Genomic DNA, 12,388 nt, shown 5'->3' with positions numbered 1-12,388 from the left:
CTTTGAACTTTGAATGTTTCCATATTTCAAACATCAAAGATAATGTCAGCTGAATGCATTCAGTAAAAACAATGCACAACATATTTCAGTGACATTTGTATCCACTGCATGAAACACTTGTGGAATTAATTTGGCTTGGCCTGTTCCCTGCAGACTGGATTTTTTTTTGAATTTCTGCCTGTTTTGTTAAGGCAAACAATAAATAACTGATTTATAACAAATGGGTGAAGGGTCATCAGTAGAGGGCATTGGGTTGATATTTCTCTGTAACCAGCATTCTGAAATCACTGCTTGAATTGAAGATACTATTTATAGACAATAACAACTTGCATTAAATTGCAGCCTTCTGATAGTAATATATCCCAAGATGATTCATACACAGATTATCCAACAAAGATTTAAAGTTATTAGAGCAGACATTCAAGGATCAGAAGATATTAGAATGGATAACCAAAAGCAATCTTAATAGACGGAAAATAAATTGGGAGGTGGAAGGGGAATTCTAGAGCTTGGATCTTGGCTGCTGAAGACAAGGCCGTTGATTGAAACTGTGGATGTACAAGATTGTGAGGGGTATAGATAGGGTAAATGCAAGCAGGCCTTTCCACTGAGGTTGGATGGGAGTACAACCAGAGGTCATGGGTTAAGGGTAAAAGGTGAAAATTTTAAGAGAAACATGAGGGAAATCTTCGCTCAGAGCGCTGTGAGAGTGTGGAATGAGCTGCCAGTGCAATTAGTGGATGCAAGTTCGATATCAATGTTTAAGAGAAGTTTGGATAGGTACATGGATGGTAGGGATATGGAGGATTATGAGCTGGGTACAGGTTGATGGGAGTAGGCAGTTTAAATAGTTCAGAATGGATCATATGGGAAAAATGGCCTTTTTCTGTGCTGTACTTTACTAAGTCTGTAAGATTTGGAATTAGGTGCACCAAAACTTTGAAGAGAGAGAGTACAGAGGAGATTTACTAGAACGTTACCTGGGTTTCAGCACCTAAGTTACAGAGAAAGGTTGAACAAGTTAGGCCTTTATTCTTTGGAACGTAGAAGGTTGAGGGGGGACTTCATAGAGGTATTTAAAATTATGAGGGGGATAGATAGAGTTGACATTGATAGGCTTTTTGAGAGTAGGGGAGATTAAAACAAGAGGACATGAGTTGAGAGTTAGGGGACAAAAGTTTAGGGTAACATGAGGGGGAATTTCTTTACTCAGAGAGTGGTAGCTGTGTGGAACGAGCTTCCAGTAGAAGTGGTAGAGGCAGGTTTGATATTGTCATTTAAAGTAAGATTGGATAGGTATATAGACAGGAAAGGAATGGAGGGTTATGGGCTGAATGCAGGTCAGTGGGACTAGGTGAGAGTAAGCATTCGGCACAGACTAGAAGGGCTGAGATGGCCTGTTTCCGTGCTATATTGTTATACGGTTATATGGTTATTTGGCTGGAGGTGGATGTGGATGTAGAGGTAGAGAGTGCCATAGTGAATTTTAAAAACATTGTTTCATAACAAGGAAATGTTTATAGATTAGAAACCTTCTTTAAACTATCCTCCTCTTTATGCTTCTTTCTATATTGCTTCAAATACCTTCAACCCTTTGCATGCCTTCAATCAAATTTAAACTACCTTCTTCCCTCTGGATACTTGCAATATCCTTTTGAACTAAATTCTTCCATCTACACACATTTTAAACCAATGCAAATGCTTCCAAACAGCTGCATCATGGTTTTAGTTCATGATCACACTTGAAAATAGATGGACGTGGGTTATAATGTAGCAACCGTGCACTTCATGCGATTTCTGAAATACAGTTCCATGCACTTCAGAAGAACCAAATTTGAGGAACTACTACTTTATAGAGTGTTTTCAGGAGTGGATGAATTTCCAGGTAGCTGTGACAACTGAATGAAACTTTTCACAGACTCATGAAGAGAGGGAAAGATAATGGACTCATAGAGGATATCATTTGATACTTTGGCTGTACCTGCTTCAGCAAAACTGGGTGCTGCTTTATTATTTTCAAGCTCGCGAGAATAAGCAGCGGGTTTGTAAAGAGAAAGTCAGATGTGGTTGCATTGGTAGGTTGAATCAGAAAGATGACAATGTACATAAAGAGGGACCAGCTCCAATGACAGTAGGACTTTGGTGTGTTTTCTTGGGTTATACAGTCTGTGCTGTAGTCATCCAGCCTACCACAGGCTCTTGTCCTAACTATCCCAGCCTGTACAACTACAGTAGTGTAGCCAGCCTGGTTAACGAGGCTTTGTAGAACATTTAAAAACATTCCCTTTATTATACCCTTTTGCTTCAGACAAGTAACCCAGCAATTTTACTGACCAGAAATCAGATTTTATGGACACAAGTTGCAAACACATTTTAATGTTTTGAAATCACTGGATGTACAATAACCATATAATTGCTGATTTAAGAATATTTCCTTAGCTTTCACAGATCATCATGTAGCTAGGAGTATAATAGACACTCCACAGGGGTGTCTTCGACATCCTTCAAGACTCCCTGTTCCTTAATTACTCTCTGAATGCCAGAGCACACTTCTGTAATTGAAATAAAGATGTCCCAGTGTGCCTGCATCATGATTGAACAACACACAGTTTTCATATCCAATTATGTTGTTTCCTTGACACCCTCATTCTAAGCAGAGGTTTCCAACGGTGATGTCAAATCCTGAATCAGATCCAAATCCTTCCTCTTTGCTATTCACCAGTGCAAAAATCAACTGGAAAAACAATAAAACACAGCAGGGGTTGGGATGTTATGTTGAAGTTGTTTAAGACATTGGTGAGCCCTAATTTGGAGTACGGTGTGCAGATTTGACCACCTAGCTACAGGAAATATGTAAATAAAATTGGAAGAGTACAGAGAAGGTTTAAAGGATGTTGCCAGGACAGGACTTATAAGGAAATATATAATAGGTTGGAATAGGGGTTTCCCATCCTTTTTCCTGCCATGGACCAATACCATTAAGCCAGGGGTCCTTGGACCCCAGCTTGAGATCCCCTAGGTTAGAGCTTTATTCTCCAGAATGTAGAATACTGAGGGGAGATCTGATAGTGGTATACAAAATTATGAGATGTATAAGTGGGTAAATGCAAGCAGGATTTTTCCACTGAGGTTGGACCACAACTAGAGCTCATTGATTAAGGGTGAAAGGTGAAATATTTAAGAGGAACATAAGGGGAAACTTCTTTACTCAGAGAGTGGTGAGATTGTTGATGAGCTGCCATCTCAAGAGGTGGATGCAATTTTGATTTCAATGTTTAAGAGAACTTTAGATAGGTATGTGGATGGGAGGGTATGGAGGGCTATGGTCCAGGTGCAGGTCAATAGGACTAGGCAGTTTAAATGGTTTGGCAAGAACGAGATGGGCTGAATATCTAGTTTCTGTGCTGTAGTTTTCTATGACTCTAAGAGTTTCTTTAGCCGGAGGGTAGTGAATACATGACTGCTCTGCCAAAGACTGTGGTGGAGGCATCAAAGGGTATGGTGAGAAGCAGGTATATGGGGTTGAGTGGGATCTGGGATCAGCCATGATGAAATGGCTAAGCAGACCCAATGAACTAAATGGCCTAATTCTGCTCCTATTTCTTATGGTCTTATGGGCTGGAGGCACAGATTTACAAAACTTGGTTTCAGTGAAGGACTCATAAATTATCTTCCACAAAGAAAAATGTGCAGCCACTTTTAATATTTAACGAAATGTAAGCTATCAATTCAAACACTGAATTGGGTGCTGGTAGCCCTGAAGAATGCAAAGCAACTGTGAAACACTTCCATGAGTTTTTTCAATGAATATCTGAATCTCTTAAGGATGCAAAGATGTCAGGTTCCACAGCTGAATTGGCTTTTTCTATCTGAAATTTCAGTAGAGTCATAACTAGGGATGCTACACAATTGAGCCAAAGAGCAAAGGGATTTGAAAAGTAATCCATCTTTCGTTGAGAGAACTCTATAAAGCGTTAGTTCAGCTGTTGTAGGGTAGGAAACACACTTAAAAGATGAGTCTGTTGAGGGTGTGATTACTTCCTTTGCAACAAGGGAGACTGAAGGAGGATTTAATTGAAAAAACACACAAAATGCTGGAGGAACTCGGCATGTCAACCAGCATCTATGGAAATGAATAATGACCTGCCTTCTCAGCCTAAGATATCGACTATTTATTCATTTCCATATATGCAGCCTAACCTGCCGAGTTCCTTCAGCATTTTGCATCTTTTGCCTTGGATTTCCAACATCTGTAGATTTTCTTGTGTTGGAGATTTAATTGAGCTCTAAAATATTATGAGAGACCTACATAACGTTATCAGACACTGTCTATTTACATTAACAAATACAGCAATAACTGCAGGGAATAGATTTATTTCAATACAATTATTAGTGGAGAACTGAGAAAATGGAATTCACTGCCTGAAATAATAATTGCGGTAGAAATTATTATTGAGGGCTATGGAACAAATGCTGGGAAGTATATTTAAAATTTGGTTTTAACTGGCATTAATGTCAAATAGCCTTTCATGATGCTAATTTCTATGATTCGGTGATCTCAATGATTTTAGCTTCTAAACTCAGTGATGTTTCACAAGCTGCAAGAAATGCAGATCTGGTGATAAAGACATTCAGCAAGCCATCCATGCAGACATGAACTCATGTCATATTGACTGATGCCAAAGCACTCGATTACAGATCATTGTTGCTATTATAATGTGTTCTCTTATTCTTAGAATCATTTGAAGTCGTTGTGAGGGGGAATGGATTTTCCCACGCTCGTAATGTGGATAAAGTTCTCTGCAGCTTCAAAATTAATGAAACTATTACGCTCAGTAAGTATTTTTCGTGATCTGCAGGTATATTTATTGAGATACAGAGATACAGTGTGGAATAAGCCCTTCCGACCCTTCAAGCCACACTGTCCAGAAATCCCCAATTTAATCCTAGCTTGATTTACAATGACCAGTTAACCTACCAACTGGTACATGTTTGGACTGTGGGAGGAAACCTACACGGTCATGGGGAGAATGTACAGACTCCTTGCAGGCAGCGGTGGGAAAGGAGGATCTCTAGGAGTTTTGTTGACAATGATCATTTGCAGGTTTAACCATAGAAACGTATTTTATTCACTTTTGTTTTAATTGTAAAGGGGAAAAAAACCCAAAAAATCAAACTAGGTACCCCTCAAAGATTATTTCTAGCCATGACACTTTACAATAACCTCATCACAAAATTCTGATGTAGTTTGTCAACGTGGATGCAGGAAGGAGGATATTTCTGTTGGCAGAGGGATCTTGTGCCTAGGATCACAGTTTCAAGATAAAAGGTAGGCCATTTAGGACTGAGGTAAGGAGAAATTTCTTCATAGTGGTGTATCTTGGGAACCTTTAGAAGACTCTTGGGGAGCTGTAGACGCTCAGTCATGGATAGGTTAATGAATATTAAGTAAAACAAGGAATATTGGGGTATGCTGGGAAAAAGAGTGAGACAGAAGATCTGTGATTAACAATGAGTGCTGGAGAATGTTTGAAAAGTCAGATAGCCTACACCTGCTCCCAAATTTTATTCATTCCTTTGTCATAGATATTCCTTCCTTTCTCAAAGCTGTTCAAATGATTCAAATTAATATCAGAATACATATACAATATACAACTTGAAGTCTTATTCTTCACCCACATCCATGAAACAAGAAACGCTAAAGAATGAATGATGGCAATATCAGAACCCCAAAGCCCCTCCCTGTCCCACACACAAGCAGCAACAGAAGCATCAACCCTCCTCTCCCCCCACCTGCACTAGCAGAAGCTCCAACCCCCCCCCCCCCACCCCCCGCCACACCACCACCACCATGCAAGCAATAGCAAAAGGCCCCAGAACTCCTTGAGATTTAGGCCAGTCTTTTTCTTTTCATTTATTTGTTTTTCTGGACTTGGCTGTTGCTGGCAACCCAGCATGAATTGCCTATCTCTGATTACCCTTGAGAAGGTGATTTTGGTGAGCTACCTTCCTGCAGCATCAATTGCTTGCACCATGTGTACTGCTTTTGTAACTCTCCTTGTCAAGAGTGGAGCTTCCGTTTGTCCCGTACTGGGTGAGTTGCAGGCAAGGAGCTGGGCCAAGCGTGCATTCACCTAAGTTCCTAGTAATTCTCAAACCAGACCCAATATAGCAGGCAAAATTTGAAATACAAAGGTGCCTGTAACACTAAAGAGGTTTATCAGTTTCAAATTACTCAAGAACAAAACTGAGCACTTTCAACAGTTGGTGGGGTATAAGATAGTGATAGCTAAAGTGGGCTTAACTGTCGCAGGCAAAATGTGGGTCAGAGTTTAATGCGTCACTATTACAGTTCGGGGTGTTGGAGTTCACAGTTCAATTCCAGCACTGTCTATAAGGAGTTTCACATTCTCCTGTGACTGCGTGAGTTTCCTCCAAGTGCTCCGGTTTCCTTCCACAGTAGAAGGACGTACAGGTTAGTAGGTTAATTGGTCATTATAAATTGCCCTGTGATTAGGCTAGGGTTAAATTAGTGGGTTGCTGGGCAACGTGGCTTGTTGGACCAGAAGGGCCTGTTTCACACTGTATTTCTACATACATACATAAATAAATAACAGTTAATTGGTATTTGCACACATCTCTGTACAAATGTGGCTACCTCAGCCTTTGAATTCACATTCGCTGGTTTGAGAGCATGAGCATTTCTAACATTTAGGATTTTTTTTTAAACTTATCATGACTGAAGCTTCTTCATGTAATTTTGGACAATGATGATCTTTGCTGAAGAAGATTGTAGTGATTCAAGTGAAGCTAAAGAACCATCAAGAACAGTCCACAGGAGTTCCCAACCTTGCATCCACAGAGCCATCGATTAATGGCATAAAGAGGGTTGGGAACCCCTGGATCCAAACTGAACTCTCAGTCAGATTCCTGTGAAAGCAGCGTCAGATTCATGCCAGTACTTCCTCCTGAACATGTTCTGTATTTGTTGAGATCCAAAACTGAAAAGTATTTGTGATAAAAATAACAAAAAGATAATTTAAATAAGCTTTATTTCTATTTTTTTCAGCCAGCACAATCTCTATAGATTCTGATGAGCAGATGATAATAATTGATGTCATTTAAAAACAAAACTGAAATGACAACTTTATGAATTATTTATTTTCATCACTTTCCACACAGAAACCTCAAGGTGAGAGTTATCAGTAGGGACTTATAAGAATATAAGATACAGAAGCAGAATTAGGCCCATTGATTCTGAATGACTGATTCTTTTTTTCAATCTCTTCCTCCCACCTTCACTATGTAATCCTTAACCCCTTTACTAATCAAGAACATATTAATCTCTATATTTAAATGCACTCAGTGACTTGGTCTCCAAAATTCCGTGTGGCAATGAATTCCACAGACTCACCACCCTCTAGCTGAAGAGATTCAGTTATGAAGGGACATCCCCGTATTCTGAGGCTGTATCCTTGGATCTTAGACTCTCCTTCTATTAGAAATATCCTCTGCACATCCACTCTGTCCAGGTTTTTCAGTATCCAGTATGTTTCAATAAGGTTCCCACTCAAACCTTCTGAGCTTCTTCAAGTGTTCATTCGGACCCAAGCCTCCATAGATGGAGAAGGCAGCAAAATCTGTATGCACCTGAGGTTATCCAACCCAAAAGATGGAACAAATGAGCTGAGTACTCGCTTGTTTTTTTTGTGTGCCAAGTGTCTGAAGGACATATTGACATACAGGCAAATTAGGAGCAGGAATAGTTCACTCAAAGCCTCAAACTGGCTCTCATCTGATTATAACCTCAGCTGCACTTTCCCATACATTTGCAGGATTGTTTTACCCATGCTTATCAAATATATGCTAACCTCTACTTTAAGAATATTAAAAAAACTCTGCTTCCATTGCCCTTTAAGGAAGAGATTGTCAATAAACTGAAAGAACGTAATTCACTTAATCTGTTTTGTGGTTAAAGCCGGCCAATGGTGTACTGGCATCACACCAGACTTCGAGGTGAGTGGTCACAGGTTAGAATCCAGCTAGTGCCTTGCACAATGCTTTACCATACCAGTGACCAGGGTTCAATTCCCTCCACTGCCTGTACGGAGTTTGTAAGTTCCTCCCGTGACCACATGGGTTTCCTCTGGGTGCTCTGGTTTCCTTCCTACCGGTTGGTAGGTTCATTGGTCATTGTAAATTGTCCCATGATTAGGCTAGAATTAAATCGGGGAATTGCTGGGCAGCCCGACTCGAAGGGATAGAAGGGCCTCTTCCACTCTGTTTCTCAATAAATAAATTAATAAATACCCCCCCCCCCCCGAACGGTTTCCAATGCATTAACTACCTTCCGTAAAAAGCAAACCAATAATGCAAACAATAATTCAAGTACAGAGTCCCAAATGGCTTTTAGAACTGAAACAGAACCTTTCTACTTTTGTATTTCATTCACCGGCATTAAAAAATAGCTTTCTGTCAGTTTTCCTAATTCTTTGCAATACATCCATACGAGCCTTATGCAAACCAGGCACAGGAAAAGCCAGATCCCTCTGCATCAGAACTCTCTACATTCTCACCACATATGCTATTTTGTTTTTCTTGCCAAAGTTCCACATTTTACTCCACCTAGCAAACCTTTGCCCACTCCCACTCCCTTAACTTTTCGATATCCTTTTATAGCCTCCTTACGTCCTCTTTGCAATTAACTTTTCCACCTAATTTTGTATCATTAACAACCAAGCGTTCAGTTGGTTGTTTGGTTCTTCAACCAAGTCGTTTATAAAATCTTGAGCCCCAGCAGCAATCACCATTGCATACCATTCATTGCATCGCCAACCAAAAATAAAAAGTCACATAATTTTTCCTGTTCGCCAGCCATACATTGCCTCCTATACTTGGTGCTTCTATTTTCCACAGTAACTTTTGATGTAGCACCTTATCAAATGTCTTCTGGAAATCTCAGACGTCATCCAGCCTCTGCCGATTCTGGCTTTCTAATCCAGACATTCATTTTGAAAGATTTCTACAAGCCTGCAGTAAAGGAGCTGTATAATACAATATATTACTTCATTTTAATCACAAGTAAGGAATAAATGAGAAACAAATTTTGTTTGTGGTTTGAGGGAGGGTGCTGGAAAAAGATATTTTAACAAAGAAGATAGTTTGCCAACTATTACATTATCTGGCCCTTAGGGAGGCCCTGTATGCCTGCAATTTTCTGAAATGGCTCTAGCGTTCTCATAGAAGTCTTTCAATCTCTTCCAGCTCAGAAACCCTTGGTGGTAAAGGACACCTATTTGCTTTGTCCTGCTCCAGTGTTGCAAGAGGTTGACAGGTACGTTGAGATTTTGTTTTTCTCCCTACCCCCACCCAATCCAAGGAGAGTAGTTTGCAATGAACAGTGATGACACTGTGAGTAAAATCAGGCTGGCCATTACAAATTTAAGTGTCTCATGAGTATGGTGTTCTTGGTGAATACTATTCAGTGTACACACAAGAGATTCTGCAGATGCTAGAAATCCAGAGCAAGGCACTCAAAATGCTGAAGGAACTCAGCAGGTCAGGCAACATCTCTGGTAAGGAATATAGATGTCATATCTTGGGCTGAAACCTTTTTCCTAAATGCTGCCTGACCTGATAAGTTCCTGTAGCATTTTTTGTGTGCTACTATTTAGTGTAGACTATGAAGTCCGTAACAAACCAGCGCACCCTTAAACCCCTCTCTTCCCTGTACTCCAAATTCTCAACCCTCCAGTGCAATGTCCCCAGGAGGTCATTGGTGTTAACTGACCAACACATCAACAACATCCCCAGCAGACCATATCCATGAGCATATTGTACCTTCCCAGCTCATTATTGTCCTGCCAACCTAGTTCAATGGAAAATTGATTTAATGGAAGAAAAACAGTTTCCCACTATTACATTAAATCCATTTGAGATAAATTCAAGTCAAAGTAATGTACATGTCTTGTTTTACATTGACCTGTTGCTCTAGTTTAGGCCTAACTATTCCCTGTCCCCTTTCTCCAACTTGAGCATGATAAAATATTAAGTTGTAGTTCATGAGTGTGCAGCTAGGGTCACTGGGTGCAAGCAATGCAGTACACCATGCAAGAGTTCTTCAATTACTGTTTAATATTCACTTCACTACGTTTACTGCTGCCCATCCTTCTTTCACTGCTCAACATGCACCTCTGGGAATGCTTCAACATCTAGCTGTGCATCTGCTGACATCTTGGAGCCATTGTGGAGTTTCTCTGTTAATGTTAATGCTGACCACCCCCACAACAGCAGCAGACTCATATGTTCCCATAAGTTCAGTGACCTTTATCCACCTTGCCTTCAGCAGGTGAAGGGTTAGCACAGTTCAGAATCAGATTTAATATCATTGGCATATGTCGTAAAATTTGTTGTATTTGCCACAACAGTACAATGCATACATAATAACAGTGAAAATTGTGAATTACAGTGGGATATATATATATATATATATATGTATTTATAAAATAGTCAATTAAATAAGTAGTACCAAAATAGAAGTAAAAAAGTAGTGAGGTAGTGTTCATGGATCAATGTCCATTCAGAAGTCGGATAGCAGAGGGGAAGAAGCTGTGCCCCTTCAGGCTCCTGCACCTCCTTCCTGATGGTAGCAATGAAAGTAATGCATGACCTGGGTGATGGGGTCCTTAATGTTGGGTGCCGCCTTTTTGAGGTGTCGCTCCTGGAAGATGTCCTGGATACTATGGAGTCCCAATGTTTGAAACCTTGTTAATCCAGTATGAAAGGATATAAACAAGGTTCTTAGTTACATATCTAAACAAACCCTTCTGATATTCTATGACAGTTCACTACCCATGTTCCCAACCAGCAACAACTAATGAAAATAAACCTGTGGACACTATTAACTCCAAAACTGGGAAGAATAGATCATATACTTTTGCTGCTATTGTAACTTCTCTTTCCCCATGCCCTTCTAAAGGCAGAGCAGACTTGATGGGCTGAATGGCCTAATTCTGCTCCTGCATCTTATGGTCAATAGAGAGAGAAGGTTACTTTGAAAGGGAATAAGCACACATTGGCTTCTAGGTTCTTTCTTGGCAAGGACTTGGCTTCCCCATATTTCTTGCCATTTACATTGAGTTGAAGCCAAACTCGGACTTCGAAGCCAGGTGCCCTGGCTTCATTTGACAGACTTACAGTAGCTGAAGTTCAGATTGAATAAATACCTTTCAGGGTCTGATCGAGAGAATATCCTTTCACTCAAGCATTTAGTATTGTACTTCACATAAAGCTGATTTATATTGACCTATGAAAATTGGATTCTCCTCATGAAATTATATAGTAGAGAAACTGACAGACATGGAGATATATTGCCAAGATATATTTTATTGACCAAAATGGAATAGTTGGCAGACTAAAAAGGAAAATTGTGAGGCTCAAGTGAGTTGGTAGTTAAGATAATAAACTAAGACAACCACCTTTTTGCTGACTTGTTTTAAATCATTCTCAAATCATGCAGTGAAAAGTCTTAGGTACATATATAGTTAGGGTGCCTAAGATTTTTTCACAGTGTATTTGTTAACATGGAGCGGAAAATGAGTTTGTAAATCTATCAGGAACAAAGGATGTTGGGAATAGTGAGGGAGGAGCACTGGGCAAGGGATGTGGGACAGTTGGAAGAGAAGGAGTGCCCGTGACTGCGGTGGCATGGGTACAGAAACACCCAGCCTTGAGCCACCAGCGATGTTGTTTGATTCAAAACAATGGATTTATTGATTATTACAGAATGTCTCTCTGGTTTTTCCCACTCCTTCCCCCTTTCCCAACCTTGATTCCCCTCTCCTTGTCTTCTTCCTACTCTTAGTCCATAACAGAGACACATATCAGAATCAGGTTTATTATCACTCACATACATCAAGAAATTTGCTTTTTTTGTGGTAGCAGTACAGTGCAATACATAAAATTACTACAACATTGTGCAAAAGTCTGAGACACCATATATTTCTGCACAGTACTATATAAAGTACATAAGCATTTATTGTATTGCAAGCACTAGATTTTATTGAAGATAATACAGAAGATTATCAGTACATTGCCTGGGATGAAATACTTCATGTGGAAAGACTGGGTAAGATTGGGCTTTTGTTTTCTTTGGAGTGGCTGAGGAGATTGGTTCCAGAGGTACACAAAGTTATAAGAATGATAGATAGGAAAAATTATAGGAAGTTTTTCCATTAGCAAAGGTATCTAAAATAAGAATGCACAGGGTGAGGGCTGAAAGAACAAAGAGGGATCTAAGGAAGAATTTTCTTGCTTGGTGAATGATTTGGAACTAGAATGCACTGTCTGAATAGTCAGTGGAGATAAGTAGTCTCACAATAATATTTGA

General features: G+C 39.8%; 1 protein-coding gene across 1 annotated transcript in view; it reads left to right on the top strand.

Moving 5' to 3' along the window:
• The window catches only part of LOC132391497 (anthrax toxin receptor 1-like), a 245,149-nt gene that overhangs the window by 118,860 nt on the left and 113,901 nt on the right, over nucleotides 1-12,388 (top strand). Inside the window, exons 10-11 of the mRNA XM_059964801.1 lie at nucleotides 4,737-4,835; nucleotides 9,265-9,334. Of these exons, the coding sequence (XP_059820784.1) occupies nucleotides 4,737-4,835; nucleotides 9,265-9,334 (169 nt within the window). The remainder of the gene's footprint in view (nucleotides 1-4,736; nucleotides 4,836-9,264; nucleotides 9,335-12,388) is intronic.

The sequence above is a fragment of the Hypanus sabinus genome, chromosome 1, assembly GCF_030144855.1.
Source record: "Hypanus sabinus isolate sHypSab1 chromosome 1, sHypSab1.hap1, whole genome shotgun sequence".
Classification (NCBI taxonomy): Eukaryota; Metazoa; Chordata; class Chondrichthyes; order Myliobatiformes; family Dasyatidae; genus Hypanus; species Hypanus sabinus.
Note: the sequence above shows the minus strand (reverse complement) of the source record. Positions and strands in the feature narration are given on the sequence as shown.